At 38.3% G+C, this 21,391-nt stretch overlaps 1 protein-coding gene across 4 annotated transcripts in view; it reads right to left on the bottom strand.

The window, feature by feature from the left end:
• The window catches only part of ABCB11 (ATP binding cassette subfamily B member 11), a 98,473-nt gene that overhangs the window by 29,591 nt on the left and 47,491 nt on the right, over positions 1 to 21,391 (bottom strand). For 3 of the 4 annotated variants that reach the window (XM_043488258.1, XM_043488259.1, XM_043488261.1), the window contains 8 exons: positions 19,029 to 19,142; positions 16,424 to 16,534; positions 14,014 to 14,139; positions 12,087 to 12,290; positions 10,072 to 10,242; positions 9,380 to 9,581; positions 8,076 to 8,151; positions 3,554 to 3,656 (listed from right to left, as the gene is read on the bottom strand). In XM_043488258.1, coding sequence (XP_043344193.1) covers positions 3,554 to 3,656; positions 8,076 to 8,151; positions 9,380 to 9,581; positions 10,072 to 10,242; positions 12,087 to 12,290; positions 14,014 to 14,139; positions 16,424 to 16,534; positions 19,029 to 19,142 — 1,107 coding nt within the window. The remainder of the gene's footprint in view (positions 1 to 3,553; positions 3,657 to 8,075; positions 8,152 to 9,379; positions 9,582 to 10,071; positions 10,243 to 12,086; positions 12,291 to 14,013; positions 14,140 to 16,423; positions 16,535 to 19,028; positions 19,143 to 21,391) is intronic. The other variant, XM_043488260.1, reaches the window with a different exon arrangement.

Consider the following 21,391-nt stretch of genomic DNA (forward strand, 5'->3'; position numbering starts at 1 on the left):
ACTTTAAGATATGATGATAGGAAATGGTAACTATGACCAAGAAGCAGGGACTTTCCAAATGATTAAATACTAGTAGTGATTTCTACAGATCTCCTGTCTTATCTCCTACGTGTGTGCGCGTGCAGTCACTCAGTCGTGTCCGACTCTTTGCAACCCAATGGACCTTGCCCACCAGGCTCTTCTGTCCATGAGATTTTTCCAGGCAAGAATTCTTGAGTGGGTTGTCATTTCCTTCTCCTGGGGATCTTCCCAACCCAGGGACTGAACTCACATCTCCTGCATTGGCAGGTGGATTCTTTACCACTGAGCCACCTGGGAAACCCTGTCCTATCTCCTAACCAATGCCTAAACCCTACTATAAGTTAGCTGTGATGAAGTGATGGGTTTTTAATATTTGACCTTGACACAATCTCATACATATTCTACCTTTTAGTTCCTCTGAAAGAGGTGCCTAGATATCAAAGACTGGAAGCTTTAGCCTGCAGTTTTCCCCTAATCCTAATCTCAATTTTATTAGCATTATAACTGTGATTTGATTTATGAAAGCCAAGAGTATAGCTTGGAAACCAAGAGAAAACAGGCTATAGTCTTAGCTCTGTCACCAGCTAACCATGAAACATTGGGTCAGACAGCCCACTTACACTCTGGAAGCACAAACTTGAAACTATCTCCTCTAAGCTTTCAGAGTCAAAACTCGAAGAGACCACAAGGTGGAGATAACGCCTTTATATAAGTAAACGTTTTTGCCTTGCCACACAAAATAAAACATCCCCCAAACAACAGGTCAGGTTAGAGCTTCTTCATCAAAATATGAAAAAAATTTTTTTTACCAGCGCTTGATCTTAAAGAATTTAGTTAACTATCAAAATACTTTAAAATTTACTTGGGATTAGAATAACCTAAATATCTAAAATATTTTAAAATTTACTCTGATTAGGAAGTCCTTATATTAAATTCTATCAATGCTGATTCTTCTGTTTCCTTTTTTAAAATATTTAATTTTTAAATCAAAAAAGATAATCATACAAATGAGCAGGATTAATATAAGCACAAGGCCTGTTTCACTTCTATCTTTAGCAGAATCACATTGGCTCTGTTACTTTTTTTCCTTTTCCTCCCTTAACTAAAGAAAGAAATAAAAGTGTCATCTTTTTAAAATTACACTCTCTCTGCTCAGATGCTCAGTCACGTCCAATTCTTTGCGACCCCGTGGACTGTAGCCCACCAGGCTCCTCTGTCCATGGATTTTCTAGGCAGAATATTGCAGTGGGTTGCCATTCCCTTCTCCAAGGGATTGTTCCTCCACCCAGGAACTGAACCTGGGTCTCCATTGCAGGCAGATTCTTGGTTTCCATTTAACTGAGTTATTTATTGTATTCTAACTGGCAATGCTGATGAGTAGAATACTTAGGGAGTAGTTTTGTTTTCTCTGAAACTACTCTCTGTATTTGATTTAGATTTCCTTTTATTTAAATAACTCCCCTCTGAGTTTTCCCTTCATCAGAAGTCAGGGAACCTGATCTTCAGATCTTCAGGAAATCTGATTGTTCTCTGCAACAGTGCTGAGTCATCTACCAGCTTCAACAATAACAAAATTGGATTTTCTTTTCCTTCCTAACTCTCTTGTTTTTATTGTCAAACATTTTCCCAGAAACTAGGGGAAAAAATAAAAATGCAAAAAATTGAATACAATTGGTGCTGTTACATTTGAAATGCCACTGTAGTGTTTGGTTCTTTCTTCCTTGAAGCTTATTAAACTCCTTGTATTAAACATCTTGTACTTACGGGTGGCAGCACCACAGACAGAAATGAAGAAACTATTTCTAGAATGAGAAGAGGTGCTGAGTCCTTAATGGCAAGATGCAGTAAGCAACCAGGCTTGCTAAACATTTTCTCTCCTTGGATCTACCCTGCTGTTCCTGAGACAGTGTTCCTCTATGAAGTTTATTTAAACCAGCTGTATTAGATACTGAGAACGCTATCTATTCAGAGTCGAATACCACTTAGTGACTGAACAACAACAATAACAACATTAGATAATTAAGAATGCTATTTATTATTAATATCTTAAAACCAAAAGAGAGCCTTAATAATCCTTCCATCATAGCCATAAAATCATACGTAGTACTTTATTCCAAATTTGGCATTGTGAATCAGTGTTTATAATTACTCCCCAAAAGGATTCTCATACTGAAATGTTTTAAAGATAATTTGAAATTACATCATGCATAATGGATGTGTTTGTAATTAAAATATTCTCTGACTCATTTTCTTTGATAAATCTTGTGGTTTGGACTTTATTTTACTATAAAAAGTTAATTTTTCATCCTAGTTTTAAAAGTCACTTGATGTCCTACCATGTGCAGCTCTGTAACTAAACAGAAAGATGAAAGAGTCTGTAGGTTATCAGCAGGTTGGAACAGGACTCGGCTGGTTCTAGGTTTACATGTGACAAATAAGCAGCAATGTTTGCTAGGTCTCATAGTAAAGGATAAAGGAGTTTCCAGGCAAAGCAAGAAGCCCACGTTGATACAAACACAAATAACAGTCACTAACTTTAAGAAGCTTGTAATTTAGTAACAGGATAAGAAAACATGATCTGAAATAAGCCTCAATAAGAAAATTGCCATGAAAAGACTGAAATGAAGAGTAATGGGGGATTGCAAAGGAGAGGATCAGGGCTGAAGAATAAAGTTCAGTGATTAAAAAAGGCTCTGAGTAGAAGGGATGGTCACCTTATGTGAAAGTTAGACTGTGCCCACTGCAGCAGTGGATATCCTGATGAACAACGTTGACTATTGCTGTATGTGTTGATTCTTCTCGTATCTATTTCATTTTTATGTTGCTTTGAATAGTGTTAAAGTTAATTTTAAATGTACCCTAAAACAATTATTATAAAATTGTATTAAGTAAACAAATGTTCATAAAACCTAATCAGGCCCCATTAATTTAAAATTTGCAATAACTTGTATCTAACACTTTATAATTATTATAATCATTTAAGAAGGAGATTTAAAGTTTTACAAAGAAAGGTTTTCAGATAGTCTTAAGAACTTGAAAGGGATTCCTGCATAATCAAATAGTCTGCTAAGTACATGTAATTATGTTTATTAGAATGGCTCACATAAGAATTATCAGTGATGGGATGGGGAGGGAGGTGGGAGTGGGGTTCAGGATGGGGAACACATGTACACCCATGGCGGATTCATGTCAACATATGGCAAAACCAATACAATATTATAAAGTAATTAGCCTCCAATTAAAATAAATAAATTTATATTGAAAAAGAGAATTATCAGTGAACTTTTAATGGTTCAGCTTAGTTACCATGTGTTCTTAAAATATTTTATTTATGCATCTCTGAAAATATTATGTAAAGCATTATATAAAATTTAGAGTTTCATTCAGGTCTTAATGGAGCCTCCCATTTAGTTCGATTTAGAGAAACATTACTAGATAAAGGCCTTGAAAACTCATATTCTAAGCTTAAAGGGCATACGACAGTCCCCAGGAGAGACTTCTTCCATCCCCCCATGAGCCACTAGTATCTGACCTTTCTGTCTTGTTCATGAGTAGACTTATGATCTACAAGTGCTAATGACGATTCATGTCCCAGGTAAGAAAGCTGAGACTTGGACCGTTGTCGGATGGATGCTCTGTAAGTAAAAAGAAAGATGAATTAGTCTGTGGATTGTTGGAACAGGACTCAACTGGTTCCAAGTTTACATCACCTGTGTCAAATGAACAGAAATGTTTTACACGGTAACTGGATACGGGACCTTCCTGAGTGGGTTTGATAGAACTATCAGTCTGGTTGCTATGGTGCCAAGCTAAACCCTGATTCAGAGTACACACACAGAGGGAGGAAGAGAAGAGGCCAAAGTTGTTTCACTAGTCCACCAAAAAAAAAGCATCCAAGACTCAAATCTATCCCAAACCCACATGGTTCTGCTATTGCTATAATGGCAATGGCCCATCACTATTACCTCCCTTAGGATTGTACGATAAATTTTGATATCTCTCTTTCTCTCTCTCCCTGATGTTTGCTTTAGCATAATTCTACCTGGACACAAATAGACTAGTAGGAGGAAACAGGAACCCTAGTGGAAATTTCTCCAGGCTATGTACTGCCTTTAGGGATGGATTTAATTAACAAATATATTATTGAAATATAATTTAGCTTGATGTGTTCACTGATTCATTCAACAGAAGAAGACTGTGCGCCTACAACACACGAATCAATGTTAGGTGCTGTGAAGGGACACAAAGGCTGGACAATTACAGTCTTCTCCCCTAAGGCGCTTAAAGTTTTATAGAAGAACAATGCATGCAACCAACCCTAATATAAGGAAGAATGTTATAAGTGCTATAAAGCAGGTTTAAATAAACAGTATGGAAATTTAAAGGATAAAAGAACATATGTCAGGTGCTACCATGACAGGCTTCATGGAGGAGGTGGCTAAGGTAGGCTGTGGGTATCTGTAGGCTAGAGGAAAGAGCATTGCTGATTGACAGAACAGTATAAAGACAAGTATGGAGATAGGGTTACTAGGTACAGAAACTTAGTATAGAGCAGATATAGGAAGTGATTCGAGCTGTTTTGTTTTCCCCTGAGGTTTCCGGGAAGGAGACTTCTACTTTCTTCTAGGTTAAATTTGAAAGTATGTGACACTGGAAACTGTTGGCAATTATGTCAAGAAAAGAAGCTTCCTAAAAAACAAATACTGAAAAAAAAGTAGAGCTGAGAAGGGAAGAAAAAGAAACTGTATGTATCTTGACCAAGTCATTGAAGCCCCAGTCTTGCCTGAAGCCAAAGCCCCTTTGAACTATTTAATGATGTTTTTATTCTTTCCCTTTAAAGGTTAAACCAGGTTGGCTGAGGTTTTTTAGCCATTTGCAAATAGACTGCTAAGTGATAAAGGTAATCCTGAAGACTTGAAAGGATGGAAGTTACATTCTCAAAGCACTTGGTCTGAAGAAACACAGTGAAAAGAGGGAGATTGTAGTGATGAGGAGATCTGCGTCAGCTGTGGTAGAGAGATCCACATGGTGTTATTTCATAAGTCTCCTGTCATCTGTTTTCAGGTTAGGCTAGACTAAAACAAACACCCAGGTGGCGCCTGCCTATTGCAGATGCTCATCTGTCCTTCCTGAGAAGGCAGCAATGCATCAGCTTCATGACCCTCACTTATCCCACGTTCATTTGATGGCATCTTTTTCCTTAGTCACCAGGTTCAACAGGTGCATTTATGTCAAGTCCTCCCTCTTGCTCTTGCTCAAACTCTCATTGTGATCAGGCATGAAACCACACCCCCCTCTGACTTCCTGCTACCAAACTGGCTTCTGTGACACCCCAAGCCCTTCCCATTTGGCCTGAAACTCTGCAGCAATAGAGTCATTTCTTTCAGTTAGGTAACTGAGGTCAAGAGCTCAACTCCCAAAGGTGTGAGGGATAGGTCTGTGTCAGCTAGAGAGAACTGAGTGCAAGAGAGGGCTGAGACTGAAGGTTAGGGGCCTGAAAAAGAAACTCAGAGTGTTGGCAGACAAGGAAGAGTATGTGGAGAAGAAGAGGGCATCAAAATATAGTTGACTACCTCCCAGTTCTGAGCAGGGAAGACATCAATCCTTACTCCCTCAAATTTCTACTACTTTAATCTTACGTTTCTTAAATCTCTCTGTCTCTCGTTCCCTGTTGCCCATTCATCCAGCATTCTACAAGTCTAGCATAAGCTGCCCCAAGGAGACCATGACAGTAAGGGTGCGAGGCAGGGGCCTGACCTGCCGCTCTGGTCTACCACGAACAGCAGCATGAGGATTCTGTCACTCCCCTTCTCAGAAACCTACACAGCTCCCCCTCCCTTCCTCAGAAGCTGTGTACCACTTCTCATCGGAAACAAAAACAGCTAATTTGGGAATATGTGCTCTCTCTCTCTCAACATGATCATTTAGGAAATTATTGTCATCCATGGAAATTGTTCTTGAATCTAAAATATATTACTAAAGAGAGACTTAGGCATCAGACCGAGGAAATAAGATACAAATTAACACTTCAATTAGTCCTCTTAAAAAACAATCTGTCAGCCTACACAATAAGATATTTTTAACAGATCTTCTTACTCAAACCTATAAATCTTTCTCTGTAGGAGGTTAATAGCTACTTTCGGTGTACAGGTTGTATTTCTGGGCTTCTCTCCCTAGTCACCAAAATGTAGAATTTGTAAGAGCTAATAGCCAAATAAGAAATGTTTATATTAAAACTGTTATCTGGGCCTAATAGTAAACTGTAAGTAAACTACTTAGAATGGGAAAAATTCTGTTCATTTGAAAAATTAAGAAAATATTTATTTCCTTTTGACCTCACCATGAGATACATTTCCTCTTTGCAAGCTTTAACTTAGTGGTCAAAAGAGATGCCTAGTCATTTTCTGGATTTAAGAAGTTAGTTGATACCTTCAGACCATGATTCTGATGACCTTTATAATCTTTTTCTTCCACTCAGAAAAAAACATGGTGAAATAATTAATGCCAGATGTCTTTAAAAATTACCTAACAATTTAGGCAATTTTTATAGTTTTTACATTTGAACTATTGCTTTATTACTTTCCAAACTGAAAAAATTCAATGAAACTAGCATTTCTTGAAATGTTCTGAATAGACCTGTCCTTAAAAGGAAAAATAAAACCCCTAAGCATAAAACCCAGTGAATTAGTCTTTGAATATTAAAAGTAAATAAATCTGTGTTTGAATTACTTGGAGTTGTTTCTAGAATATTATGTTTTAAGCCTCTTTAACCATTTTTCAATAAACAATTAGCTATCTTGAATGAGCAAGTCATAAATTGAGCCTTTGTTTAGAGCACAGTCTTGAATCAAATATCCTAGAAATGATAAGGGACACGGTAGAGAAATGTCAGTCTATTGCCTACAAATAGTCTCTGGACTTAAGAAAAAAAGATCTTGAAAAACATTTTCACAAATACACATAAATACTCCTGGGCAGAATTTTTCTTAATATACAGACCTTTAACATTAAAGGAACTATTTTTTTAAAACTTTTAAACCATAATGAAAGATTAAATTTATAGTCTTGCTACAGCATGCCCCAAAAATATGCTTTGGAAATCAATACCCACAGAATGATCCCCCCCCTCAAAAGTTCATGTTTAGGAAAATATGCTTTGAGTGTTAGATGACACATCTCATACTTCATCTAGTTAAAGAATGATTTGACCTTGGATGGGGAACTCTGGGAGCAGAAATATTTGTAATTCAATTGCAGCTCAGTAGGTTAAAGAATGGAGCTGAAGGCATGAATCTGACTTCCATTTAAGACAGCGCTTCACTGTTTATAATTGCCAGGACATGGAAGCAACCTAGATGCCCATCAGCAGACGAATGGATAAGGAAGCTATGGTACATGTACACCATGGAATATTACTCAGCCATTAAAAAGAATTCATTTGAATCAGTTCTAATGAGATGAATGAAACTGGAGCCCATTATACAGAGTGAAGTAAGCCAGAAAGATAAAGGTTGGATGCATGAGACAAGTGCTCAGGGCTGGTGCACTGGGAAGACCCAGAGGGATGGGATGGAGAGGGAGGTGGGAGGGGAGATCGGGATGGGGAACACATGTAAATCCATGGCTGATTCATTTCAATGTATGGCAAAAACCACTACAATATTGTAATTAGCCTCCAACTAATAAAAATAAATGGAAAAAAAAAAAGACAGTGCTTCATACCACAGTTAATTCTGGGAGACAAGTCTAAACACAGATTTTTTAAAAATCCCCTTTCTAAGCTCAATAAACAACATTTTAACTACAGAGCATCTTTATCATGACCCCTACCCTCAATAAAATGAGAAGCCAAATTTAAGAAACCTCTATGTATTGGAGACAGAAATGTCAATATGGCAACCAACGATTCACTTGCATGTTCATATTACACAAGACCTGGGGCTGTATTTAAGGGCTTTCCAAGTGTACCTGAGATATTGCCAGAAGATCTTAGCTGCAGAGGGTTCCTGAAAACATCTGAAAACTTTAAAATCTGCCCCGTTGCCTGAGCTTACCTTAAGCTAGCCTGGTAGCTCCCTCTGCTAAAGGTCTGTTTTCTCTCAAGTAAGGCATCTTCGGTTTCATCTTTTCCTATTCAATACAACACGAGTGATCCCTTAGTGTATACAATAAGCAGAATCAAAGCAAAATAAGATTATTTACTATATTTGCATAGCATATTGTTACTATATCTGATCTCAAACAACCTGTTAACCTTATTGCAATAACTAAAAGCTAACACTTGTCCAGCACATTCTAACAATAAAAAAATTAAAAATACTCATCAAGTTTGAATCTTTTGAATTAAATGATAGCCCATGTGATATTACCACAGAAATAGATACCTATAGCTATAGCTGATATGAATGACAAAAAAATCTTGTGAGAAACCCACTGAAAAGAAAAGTGAAAGCATTAGTTGTTCAACTGTGTCCAACTCTTTTTGACACCATGGACTGTAGCCATGGAATTCTCCAGCAAGAATACTGGAGAGGGTTGCCATTTCCTTCTTAAGGGGATCTTCCCGACCTAGGGATCAAACCCAGGACTCTTGCATTGCAGGCAGATTCTTTACTCTCTGAGCCACTAGGGAAGCCTGAGAAATCCACTAGAGGTGGCAAAAAAAAAAAAAAAAGTAGTAGATGAACCAAATTTAAAAAAAAATCTTTTCAGAATAAATCACATGTTCAATGTATACAGTCATTTTACCCAATAGTGTTAACAAATCCAGATTTGATATGGGAGAGAAAGTTTGTAATGGATGCTTAACATAGGTTTAGGTAAACCACCAAATCCAGAGGTTAAGACTCCATGCTTCCATTGCAGGGGGCATGGGTTTGATCCCTTGTCAGAGAATTGGATCCCACATGCCACATGATGTGGCAAAAAAAAAAAAAAAAAAGAAAGAAAATTCAGATTGTAAAGGAGAAAGTACATTAGGACATGAAGTATCTACCTACATTAAAGAAAATATGCATAAAACTTTTTAGTCCTTGTTTAATTCACTCAACCAACAAGAAGAGAGCTCATACTGAGTACAGGACATTCTAGGAAGACTCTCTTATTTGCAAAGTGTGAGGGGAAAAAAGGGGATGGAGTTGAAGTTTCTTCCACAGGAGACCTGGGTTTTAGCCCTATGACTTGATCAATAACTAAACCTCCTGAACATCTGTTCTTTCCTTTATCATATATGTAATGTCCCCCAGGGCTTTGAGGAGAACAACTAAGACACTATATATTAAAATGCATGGTAATCCAAAAGCATCATATATGCTAACTATTTAACATAATGTATAAGCATAACTGAAAAGGCACTTGCCTTTTATGTCTTTTCCATTAAAGGCTTGGTCTCCTTGACTTTGCAAAGTTATTAGAGTGAAGTAAACGCCTTTCCTTTCTAACAGTTCTTCATGGGTGCCTCTTTCCACCGCTGTACCATGTTCAAAACCAATAATGACGTCTGCAGCTCTAATTGTAGATAGGCGGTGAGCGACAGAGATGATTGTGTGCCCATGCTGAACCTGTGAGGATGTACGGTGCACTGAGTCAGACTGTAAGACAAAGCTGACAGTGGCGTTTGGACTGTCTCAGAATCCACAAGTAAGGCAGAGGCTCGCTCCCCAAGAAGATTCGTAAATAGGCTAAACAGACATTAGAAAATGCCAGCATGCTTTCTTAGTGGCTAGTAAACACATCATACGTTGCTCCAGTTGCTGCTATTAATCAACATCTTAAAACCAAATGTAAATTTTTAAAATTACCTCTTGTGAGTTAGACTTAACAAGATTTACAATTTTGCATGTGCAGCCTTTAGAAGCAAATCATATGTCTTCTGTTCAACTGTGAGGAACATTGTGGTGAGCCAATATTTTCCAAACAGATACAATGACCCCTGTAGTCCGTCTCTCTCTGTCTCTCTTTCTCTTCCTCCTCTCTTCACAGAAGCCTTTCCTACAACAACACAAGGATTTCCACACGGACTTATCAAAGGAACTTAGACTTTCAACAAACCTTACTCAGCGCCTCTTGCACCATGGCCTCGCTCTCATTGTCCAGTGCCGAGGTGGCCATGTCCAAAAGCAGGATCTTCGGGTTTCGAACAAGGGCTCTGGCAATGGCTATTCTTTGTTTCTGGCCACCACTCATCTGGCCTCCTCCTTCTCCAACAAGAGTGTCAAATTGCTAGGAAGAAAGCCACATCAGTGATGAACAGCAAGAATCTGATGGATCCTGACAGTGATCCATTTATCACAAAAGTCCTTTCTAGCTTCCTTCTCAAGCATGAGTTTTCACACATCCATCTTTCACTTAAAAAAAAAAAAAAAAACCTTTCCTGAAACAGGTTATTATCTAATCAATATTTGTGTATAAAATAAAGATATTGATTTATTCTTTCATTCTGGATGATAAAAATGTTTCTTTTTAGCTGAACTTCAAGTAAAATGTTTCCACCACAATAAAAGTTAATCAACATCCTGAAAATCCATTTTAGAGGATTAAAGCATATGTCAATTCCTTGTCTCTTTCTTCTAGCTGAACACAGAAAAACACAACACTGAAGTTGTCTATATATTATGAATGAAAGATCAAAGTAGCTTTGTAATCACTACCATGAACAGCAAACAGTTACTATCTTGCATGCCCAGTATTACACTGGAATCTCACAAGGGAGTGATGTGGTCAGTCTCTTATCTCACTTATATTAGCAACATGAGTTGAGCATCTACCATGTAGAAAGCGTGGATCTGAACTCTTTACGCATATCATCTCATTTAGTCCTGACTGATGTGCCATGAGGCAGGTACTACTATTCTCCTTGATGGATAAAGTAATGTTGCAGTCTGAGGGGGTAACTTGCCCAAGTTCATGAATCTTACAAGGGCAGAAGCTGGGATTTGTCCAGAGGCGGTCTGATTCTGAAGCTTTATATTGTTTAACTACTAGACTATATCATATACACATCTGCGATCCTATTCATACAGGCATTTTGGAAGGCTGAGAAGGACGTATTCTAGAGCACAGACTGTGGAACCAGACTACCTTGGATGAGAACCTTGCCTTAAGCAAGTGATTTGACCTCTTGGAACCTCAATTTTCCTTCTGTAGATGGGGATAATAATATAGCTGCCTGACAGGATGATTGGGAGAATTAAATGAACTAATAGATGTGAAGTGCTTAGAAAAGTGCCTGATATGTAGTAAGCACTGCTGCTGCTGCTAAGTCGCATCAGTTGTGTCTGACTCTTGCGACCCCATAGGTGGCAGCCCACCAGGCTCCCCCGTCCCTGGGATTCTCCAGGCAAGAACACTGGAGTGGGTTGTCATTTCCTCCTCCAGTGCATGAAAGTGAAAAGTGAAAGTGAAGTCGCTCAGTCATGTCCGACTCTTCCCGACCCCATGGACTGCAGCCCACCAGGCTCCTCCTTCCATGGGATTTCCCAGGCAAGAGTACTAGAGTGGGTTGCCATTGCCTTCTCCGGTAGTAAGCACTGTATTTGTGTTAAATAGTAATAATAATTCTTCTTTGATTTAGCAGACCATTGGCCAAGAAATCCATACAAGTATAATACTGAGTTGATTTTGTCATTGCTATAATATAAAATGAAGATAAACGAGGAAATTTTGAATATGTGAGACATAGTACTGAAGACACAGTATTAGCAGCTCAAACACAAGAAAATTTGAGAACAGTAACAGTTGCAGACATCAAAAGAGAATTGTGAAAGTTACCACCACATGACAAATTTATCATCTGCTTAGACAAATGTTTAAATAGATGGAATAAGGAAATTGTAGGTATGTTAAAGCGAGCTTCTAAAAAAGGGTGCTGCAGTTTGGTAGATTTTAATGTATTAACCACACATATTTTCAGACAAAGAGGGGAACTCAAAATACATTTCCAGGCACAAGATGAAAACATGACATTGATAATTTAGAATTCAAATGAAAAGCAATGTATATTACTATGTAATTTTTTTCCCTCTATGAATTCTGGGTTTCCCTCTGGAATGAGAGGCTAGGGGTACCTGTGGCAGGTCCATGATGAAGTTGTAGGCATTGGCTTCCTTGGCTGCTCGGACTATATCTTCCATTGTTGCGTCTGTTCTGCCGTAGCGAATGTTCTCTGCAATGGTTGTGGAAAACAGAACAGGCTCTTGCTCCACTATCCCAATCTGAGCTCTGAGCCACTGGATGTTAAGAGAGCGAATGTCATGGCCATCCAAGGTCACCTAGAGAACAAAAACCATAACATCACTTCTCTTGGAATCCTTCAAGATTCTGAGTACTACTACTGTGCTGTACTTGATCTATGAGGAGAAAAAAATGAGACCTACAAGATTGTGTAAAACAATTCCTCTTATAATGTGGTTGTTAATATAAGGATGACAACATAAGTTGAAATCAAGTAGGGTTGTAGGACAGTTCATTGTAGAAACACAACTGATATAAAGGTCACTTAGTTTAGCTCGATTGGCCCAAGAATAGAAAAAGCTTTAATTTCTCAATAAAGAGTACAGTCAGTTATTCATCATACTTTAAATATTTCTATCTTTTGACTTGAAGCCAAAATGAACTTCGAAAGATATGAAGAAAATGACCAATGGTCTCTATCTTGCATATATGTGTATGTTTTAGAATAAAATCTTACTTTCTAGCCTGATTCATCAAATTACACTCAGGTGTTCAAATACAATTGAAACTATAAATGGGATAAATAAATAACCATTACTATTAGCAAAAATATAAACATTTTATATAAAAAACATGATTTCTATATATTCAGAGTATAATTATAATGGTATGTAGCAAAGAATACCCAGAGAATAAAGTGTCTGTGAAAAAAGACAACCTTATCACATTTGCCATGTCACTCTGACAGTACCTGCATTATATAGAGCTCATTGCATGGAAAAAGTCATTTAATATACAGTCAAATGATTCTATCTCAAGGAATCAAGGAGATGTTAACAAGAATGATTATGAGGCAGAGTGAAAAGAGCATAGCCTTCGACATCCAACAGATCTGGGTTCAAATCTGGGGCAACTCTCAATTTCTCTGCTTCCTCATTTGTAAAATGGGAATATTTATCTTTGGAAGTTGCTGTGAAAATAAGTAATGATTTCTATAAAGTACTTGACATACAATATGTGATAAATAGCAATTATTAATTTTTTTCTTAGTTTCAGTCTATATTTACAGTCAGACAAACACAAGGAGAAAGAGACTAAGTAGTTTGCAAAAATAATGTAATTATTTTTAGACCTAACATCTCAGAGTAACAATCAAGAACTGTTCTCTCTTAATTCTGGCCATGTAAGCTTTCTTATACTTAGTGTTTGGAGAACTTTAAGGAATAATAACAATTTTGTTATAATACAAAGAAAGAAATGGAAATTTTCCCTCACTGAAAAGGCAGCAATACCTTTTTGAATGTATCTGTACATTCAGTTACATCACTGAGCAGATGGACTGATTATTCATCGAACACAACTACTATGGAGAGAATTAGTCCATTTGGTTTAGTCAAAACAAATCAGTAAGTCAGACTTTGATCCCTGGTCAGGGAAGATCCCACCTGCGGCAGGTTACAGCCAAAAAACCAAACCAAACAAATCATTAACTGAACTATGCAGATGTCAAAGTGCTGTCTGTGTTTGCTAGGTGTTTGTATTTGACCAATATATCACCATTTTCAACCTACTATCCCCAGGTGGCTCACTGATAAAGAATCTGTCTGCTGATGCAGGAGAGGCAGGAGACACAGGTTCCATCCCTGGGTCAGAGAGATCCTCTGGAGGAGGAAATGGCACCCCACTCCAATATTCTTGCCTGGAAAATTCCACGGACAGAGGAGCCTGGTGGGCTAGTCCATGGGGTTGCAAAGAGTTGGACACGACTGAGCATCCATGCACACATCTCCAGGTATTAAGAAGTTTCTGGAAGATACACACCATGCCTTCAGTGGGGTCATAGAATCGCTGAATGAGCTGCAGCGCCGTGCTTTTCCCAGCTCCACTGGATCCTACCACAGCTGTGACTTCCCCTGATTTAATAACTGTGCTAAGTTTATTTAAAATCTGCAGAGCAAAGAAAAGAACAATGTTCAGGTTGTCCTCAGTTAGGCTACAAGTTAGAACACTTTGTTAGGACACTGTGTATGTGTTTACTTACACCCTCATAGCAACATCCATTGATTTCTATTAATAACCAGAAAAATTAGTAAACTGTGCTAGGATGTGGTTTTAGCATTTAGCATATTACTTAGTCATAAACTAATAGCCATAGCCAACAAATAAAATGATGTGTGGTAACACTGTTGAAGTAAATAAGCCAGGCCCACCTCGAAAACCATGTTCCAAAATCTAATTTAAAACTTTTCTGACATGCCAGGATACCTCAAGGAGACTGTCCCAATTACCTTAGGGGAAAAAGTCACTTAGCAGTAGGAGACTTTGTTAAAGCAAACTACTAGCATTGAGAATAGAAGATAAAACAGAAATGAAATAAATGTATTTCAGTTCAAACTGGTGTTTGTTGAACAGCTGTCTCTGAACAGATATTATAAAGTAAATTTTTAGCCATTTATTTAAAAATGTTTACTGAGTAAGTACTACCTTGTTATTTATATTTCACAAGGCACTTTTACATTTAATGTTTATATATGTATGTGTGTTATAATCAAGAATATACTTCAGAAATATCAGAATATACATGTACCTATATTATATAAATAAGTATGTATGTATGATGTATATTTGTTTGTATGTGTATATATGTAAATTTACTTATGTTACAACTATGTAGTATTAGAATTAAGTTGCATTTCCATGACCTCTGTGGGGATAATAGAAATATTAAGGAAGGGTAGCTAACTATGGAAAACAGTCAAAGTTTCCTCAAAATATTAAAAATGGAACTGCCAAATGATCCAGAAATTTCACTTCTGTGTATTTATCAGAAAAAAACAGAAACATTAATTTGAAAAGATACATGCATACCAGTGTTCATTGCAGTATTATTTACAATAACCAAGATATGGAAGCAATCTAAATAGATCAATAGATGAGTGAGTAAATAAAATGTGGTGTATATATATATGTCTTCGATACTCATTTATCTATTGATGAATATATATATATGTATATATATACATATGTATACACACATACACATAAAGGAATTTACTCAGACATAAAAAATTAAATATTGCTGTTTGTGACAACATGGATGAATCTAGAAAGCATTATGCTAAGTGAAATATCAGACAGAGAAGGACAGATACTGTATGATCTCACATATATGTAAAATCTAAAAATTAAAATAAGCGAACAAGCAAAACAAAATGAAAACCGACTCAGAGATACAGAGAACAAATGAGTGATTTCCAGAGGGGAAAATATGTAAAGGGGTTAAGGAGGTAGAAGCCTGAAGTTATAAAATAAATAAGGCATGTGGACATAATATACAGCATACGGAATATGGTCAATAACATTGTAATGATTTTGGATAGGGGCACATGATAACTAGACTTACCACAGCGATCATTTCATAATGTATGCAAATATCTAATTGCTATGCAGTACACCTGAAAGTAGTACAATATTGTGCATCAACTATTTTTCAATTAAAAGTAAATAAATGAAAAGAAAGGGTGGCTAAAGATACTCTGTTAAAAATGAGGAGTAAGTCTTCTCTCCTTCCAAAGCCAGTTCTTTTAGAGAAGTAGATTCTAAGTTTCCTGTAGGGTAAATTGCCTTTAAAGACACTTGCTCAGTAGGTGTGGGAATAGTATAAATTTTCTTTTTTTTTTTTGTAAATTTTCTTCACCTTGTGCCCAGAACAGTTGAATAGTACAAGACAGTGATTATAAGATTAGAAAATTACCTTTCCTCTAAGGATTGATCTAATGATCCTTGCAAACATGGATAGGAAGTAAAAAATTTCAGAAGGCAGCTTTCCTTTGCCGCTTTCCTTTGCCGCTTCATACCCCACCCATGCAGTGTTCTACCTCCTGCAGCCTCCAAGAGATACTTGGCACAACTGTCCTGGATTGTTCTGATTGCCTTGCAGTTTGTTTAGCTTGCGCTCACAGTGACAGGACCTGCCGCTCATTTCAAGAGTGTCACTCAGCTGACTTAACCGGAATGTGCTACCAAACTGTTCCTACCAAAGAGATTTGTATATTATTATTATTAGCACAAGGAATGTGGTTAGTGGCCTAAGGAACAAGACCTGAGGACACTTCCAAAGAAACATGTCTCTGTGCTCCTGGAAAATGAGTCATGCTTCAGAAAAACAAATAATCTGTGGCTCTGGAAATGAATCATCAAAGAAGAAAACTGGAAAAAGATTGGCACGTACCTTCACCTCTGGTCTGGAAGGATAGTGGAAGGTCACATTATGGAATTCAATTTCACCCTTAATTCGATCCAGCTTGTAACCATCTTCTGACATGCAGTCAATGAGGGGTTTCTGAAGTGGAATGTAAAAGGGATAGAGCAATAGCATGTATAACATGCATTTACTGTCCATCTCAGTTTAAATTTATTCATAACACATAACAGCAATCAGGCTAAACATTGCCAAAGATAAGCTGCTTCTACATGAAATTGTATTAATAATAGTAATAATGTTCACTAACACTTATTGGGAAATTAGTGTTGAGATTACTACTGTGTAATTACTACTGCTATATAATTGTATTAAAATATATTATATATTATACATATATGTAGATTTATATATAACCTAACTTACATAAATAATTAATGTATAATTAATTATAATTAAAACTGTCAATGATCACATAATTTGTGTAAAACATTATCACATTAATTTAATTTAATTAGTATTTATTTTATATTACTGTGATATATTTTATATAGTGAAAATATCACAATACAATATACAGTATTAATCAGTAATTAATATATTAGTATATAATATATTGATATTATTATGGAGTGTTATAATATTGAGATACCCAAGAAGACAATCTACAGGTGTTTTAATGTTTTTCTCTTTTATGTGATTGTCACCATAACCTAACTGGACAGATGATACACATTTGTACATTGAGGAAGTAGAGGAGTCTCAAGTGGTCAAAGTCCAAAAGCACCCTACATTTGACTATTGTAGATGATGATTGACACTAACTGAATGTCCTCAAGTGATGTCTTCAAATGCCACCAACTTTTAATCGACATGCGAATTTCACCTCCATGGCTGTTAGTAGTGAGCCTAATTCAGAACTTAACCATGGTGGATAATCAGATCAGAGTGATGGTTATCTCCTGCTACCAGAACACTCAGGGTCAACTTCTTCCTTCTATTACCCTAGTGAGAGAAATTCATCATCCTACCTCTTTTGGGGGCTACAGTGTCATCTATTTTTCCTTCTTTATTCTATAGTAAAAATAATAATTTTTAAATGCCTTAATTTTTTTTAATAGTTTCAAGGAACTTTTAGACACATCTTATTTGAGCATACAACAATGCCAAGAATGAGGTAGAATTTGGATATCTCTACATGGTTTTCAACTATCTTTCTATAGCCCAATAAATGAAACCCCAGAATATAAAACAGATAAAGTGATGGACAGTTTCCTCAGGTAGGTTCTATATCTCACCAGCACTTACAATGTAGGGACCCACAATGTACGTCTGGATATCCAGGGCTTCTGACTCAGTCCTGGGCATCTTCTCAGAGAAGATGCTCTTGGATTTTGACCTTTGTATCCATCCTAAAGGAGATCAGTCCTGGGTGTTCACTGGATGGACTGATGCTGAAGCTGAAACTCCAATACTCTGGCCACCTCATGCAAAGAGTTGACTCATTGGAAAACACCCTGATGCTGGGAGGGATTGGGGGCAGGAGGAGAAGGGGACGACAGAGGATGAGATGGCTGCATGGCATCACTGACTCGATGGGCATGAATTTGAGTAAACTCCGGCAGTTGGTGATGGACAGGGAGGCCTGGCGCGCTGTGATTCATGGGGTCGCAAAGAGTCGGACACGACTGAGTGACTGAACTGAACTGAACTGATCTTGACGTCCAGTGTGCTCCAATAGACTAATCAGGAAAATCTTAGCTAGGCTACCAGGGTCAAAGCCTGTAAACTTTCTGTCACATTTAGAAGTTAATCTAATCTTATTAACCGGGTCTTAAAGACCCAGTATGATCTGGCTGCTTCCCATCTCTTCAGCTTCTCTCTTGCTTACTCTGTTCAGTCACACTGACTGTTTTAGTTCCTTGCACTCACCAAGCCCTTTCCCAACCTGGAGGTCTCTCCTATGAACATGCTCCCTGCTCTTACCTCCCAGGCATCACTCCTCTCCCGAGTACTTTTTTGCATGGCTAACTCACCTGCTTTGGTTCTCAGTTCATAACTGGTGTCCCTGTCACTCAATATAAAGTCTCCTTCCGCTACCCCAACCACTATCACAGTGACCTGTTTTATTTCCATTACTGTACTTGCTGCTGCTTCTTAGTTCCTCAGCTGCATCCAACTCTTTGCAACCACATGGACTGTAGCCCGCCAGGCTCCTCTGTCCATGGGGATTCTCCAGGCAAGAATACTGGAGTGGGTTGCCATGCCCTGCTCCAGGGGATCTTCCCAACCCAGGATCGAACCAGGTCTCCCGAATTGCAGGCAGACTCTTTACCATCTGAGGCACCATTGCACTTCTCACTGTCAAATATTATCCTATCTTTGGATATGTCTACTTCGTTAATGCCTATTTCCCATATGATATGAGAGGAAGGGCCTTATTTGCTGTATTTCACTCTTGCACTCCCATCTCAGACTGTGGTCTGGCTCATGACAGTACTTATTAAGTATTGCTGAATTAAGGGCATTGTGATAGTTCCTCATATTTTTTAACACTGAGGATAAATTCCTCATGAGTTCATTTCTCTCCCCACCCTCAACTTGCTAATGGCCTTTACTTTTGGCTTTTACATACCCGGTCTATTGTCTCAAAGATGCTGGCGGCTGCAGCACGCCCAGCTGCAAAGGCTTCCAAACAGGAAGAGGCATTGCCAAGATTTAAAGCTCCTACTATGACACTAAGGAAAATCTGAAATAAAAAGAGATAAACATAGTTTTCATCAGTTTGTAAATAGTGTTCATTGTCATTTGGGCTATCCATGTGAACTCAAAAATTTCTCAGAAATATTCTTCTATGGGAGTCTTATTTATTTATTTTTTTTAATGTCTGTGAGCAGACCACCTTAGGTCTTTGTTGGTCAGAGACATGCAGTCCTTATCACATGGTCCTCTCTATAGGACAGCTCACAACACAGCTTTTTAAAAATTTTATTTATTTTAATTAATTAGTTTTTTTTTTTTGCACTGGGTCTTCATTGCTTCGTGCAGGCTTTCTCTAGATGTGTCGAGGATGGGGGCTGCTCTTCAATTTAATGTGCGGGCTTCTCATTGCGGTAGTTTCTTTTGTTGTGGAGCATAGGCTTTAGCTGTGCGGGCTTCAGTAGTTGCAGCACATGGGCTCAGTAGGGCTTCAGTAGTTGCAGCTCTTGGGTTCTAGAGCATGGGCTCGTAGTTGTGGCGCATGGGCTTAGCTGCTCCTCAACATGTGGAATCTTTCTGGACCAGGGATTGAACTAATGTCCCCTACATTGGCAGGCAGATTCCTGTTCACTGCACCACCAGGGAAGTTCCTTCTGTGGGAGTTTGAAAGCTAAATAACTCTTTGGAAACACTTGGGATAGCTTTTGTTCTGTAAAGTATCTCCAATTTTTCTACTGTTATGATTTAAAAGACTACATTATATTTGATTGCACATCACTATTCTACAAAGAATAACATGTTTTTAAGTCAGTAAGAGGTGTAAGGCAGCATATAGACACTGAGTGGGTTAGAGTCATGACACAAGAATTTGATTCATTATATAAACAGCCTTACCATGGTTTTCTGGTGAAAGGGTTGCTGAAACAATAAAGACACTATTATTAGCTTGACTGTCCTAGAGTTTGTTACATGCAATATGTGCCTACTGCTTCTGCTATATTCCTGCTAAGTGAAGTGAAGTGAGGTCGCTCAGTCGTGTCCGACTCTTTGCGAGCCCATGGACTGTAGCCTACTAGGCTCCTCAGTCCATGGAATTTTCCAGGCAAGAGTACTGGAGTGGGTTGCCATCTCCTTCTCCAGGGGATCTTCCCAACCCAGGGATTGAACCCAGGTCTCCCGCACTGCAGGCAGATGCTTTACTGCCTGAGCCACCAGGGAAGCCCCATATTCCTGCTACTAGTGAACTAATTTTTAGGATAACTACTGCTATACCTGGCTTCCCAGGTGACGCTAGTGGTAAAAAAAAAAAACGAAAAAAAAAACCCACCTGCCAATGCAGGTAGATGTAAGAGAAGAGGGTTTGATCCCTGGGTTGGGAAGATCCCATTGAGGAGGGCTTGACAACCCACCCTAGTATTCTTGCCTGGAGAATCCCATGGACAGAGGATCCTGGCAGGCTGCAGTCCATAGGGTCACAAAGGGTTGGACACAACTGAAGCTACTTAGCCCTCACGCATGCACAGTTATATTACTACCACCAGTAATAATAACAACAATAATAAGGTATTTTCTTTACTTGTTTCTAAGTTCTTTACTTGTATTATTTCATTTAATCCTTACAATAATAGAGAAAACAGAGGTGTATAGAGACAGCCTAACTACGTAATGTCTCAATGTATATTAACTGGTAGAGCACTATTTGAATACAGGGCTTCCCTGATAGTGCAGTTGGTTAAGAATCCGCCTGCAATGCAGGAGACCCTGGTTCAATTCCTGGGTTGGGAAGATCTACTGGAGAAGGGATAGGCTACCTACTCCAGTATTCTTGGGCCTCCCTAGTGGCTCAGCTGGTAAAGAATCCACCCGCAATGCAGGAGACCTGGGTCTGATCCCTGGGTTGGGAAGATCCCCTGGAGAAGGGAAAGGCTACCCACTCCAGTATTCTGGCCTGGAGAATTCCATGGACTGTATAGTCCATGGGGTCGCAAAAAGTCGGACATGACTGAGTGACTTTCACTTTCTCCATTCACATTTTGTCCAGCTGTCAGGCTCATCTGCTGCTTTGCACACAAGTGGAGTGGCCAGCTTCCTGCATAGAGCTGGGGAAGCCGTCCTTTGACTCATAAACCTGGCCCTCTCACTAAGTTAGAGGAAGGCTATCTGATCATGAACGGTTGTTCCTAGCCAACAGCACTGGTTTTCATCAGTGCTATTTGTAAAGGAAGAGGCAATTCCTCAAGCTGGCCTCTAGGATGGGCACGTGATTCTTTCTCTCTACCCTTTCAACCAAAGAATGAT

The sequence above is a fragment of the Cervus canadensis genome, chromosome 15, assembly GCF_019320065.1.
Source record: "Cervus canadensis isolate Bull #8, Minnesota chromosome 15, ASM1932006v1, whole genome shotgun sequence".
Taxonomy (NCBI): domain Eukaryota; kingdom Metazoa; phylum Chordata; class Mammalia; order Artiodactyla; family Cervidae; genus Cervus; species Cervus canadensis.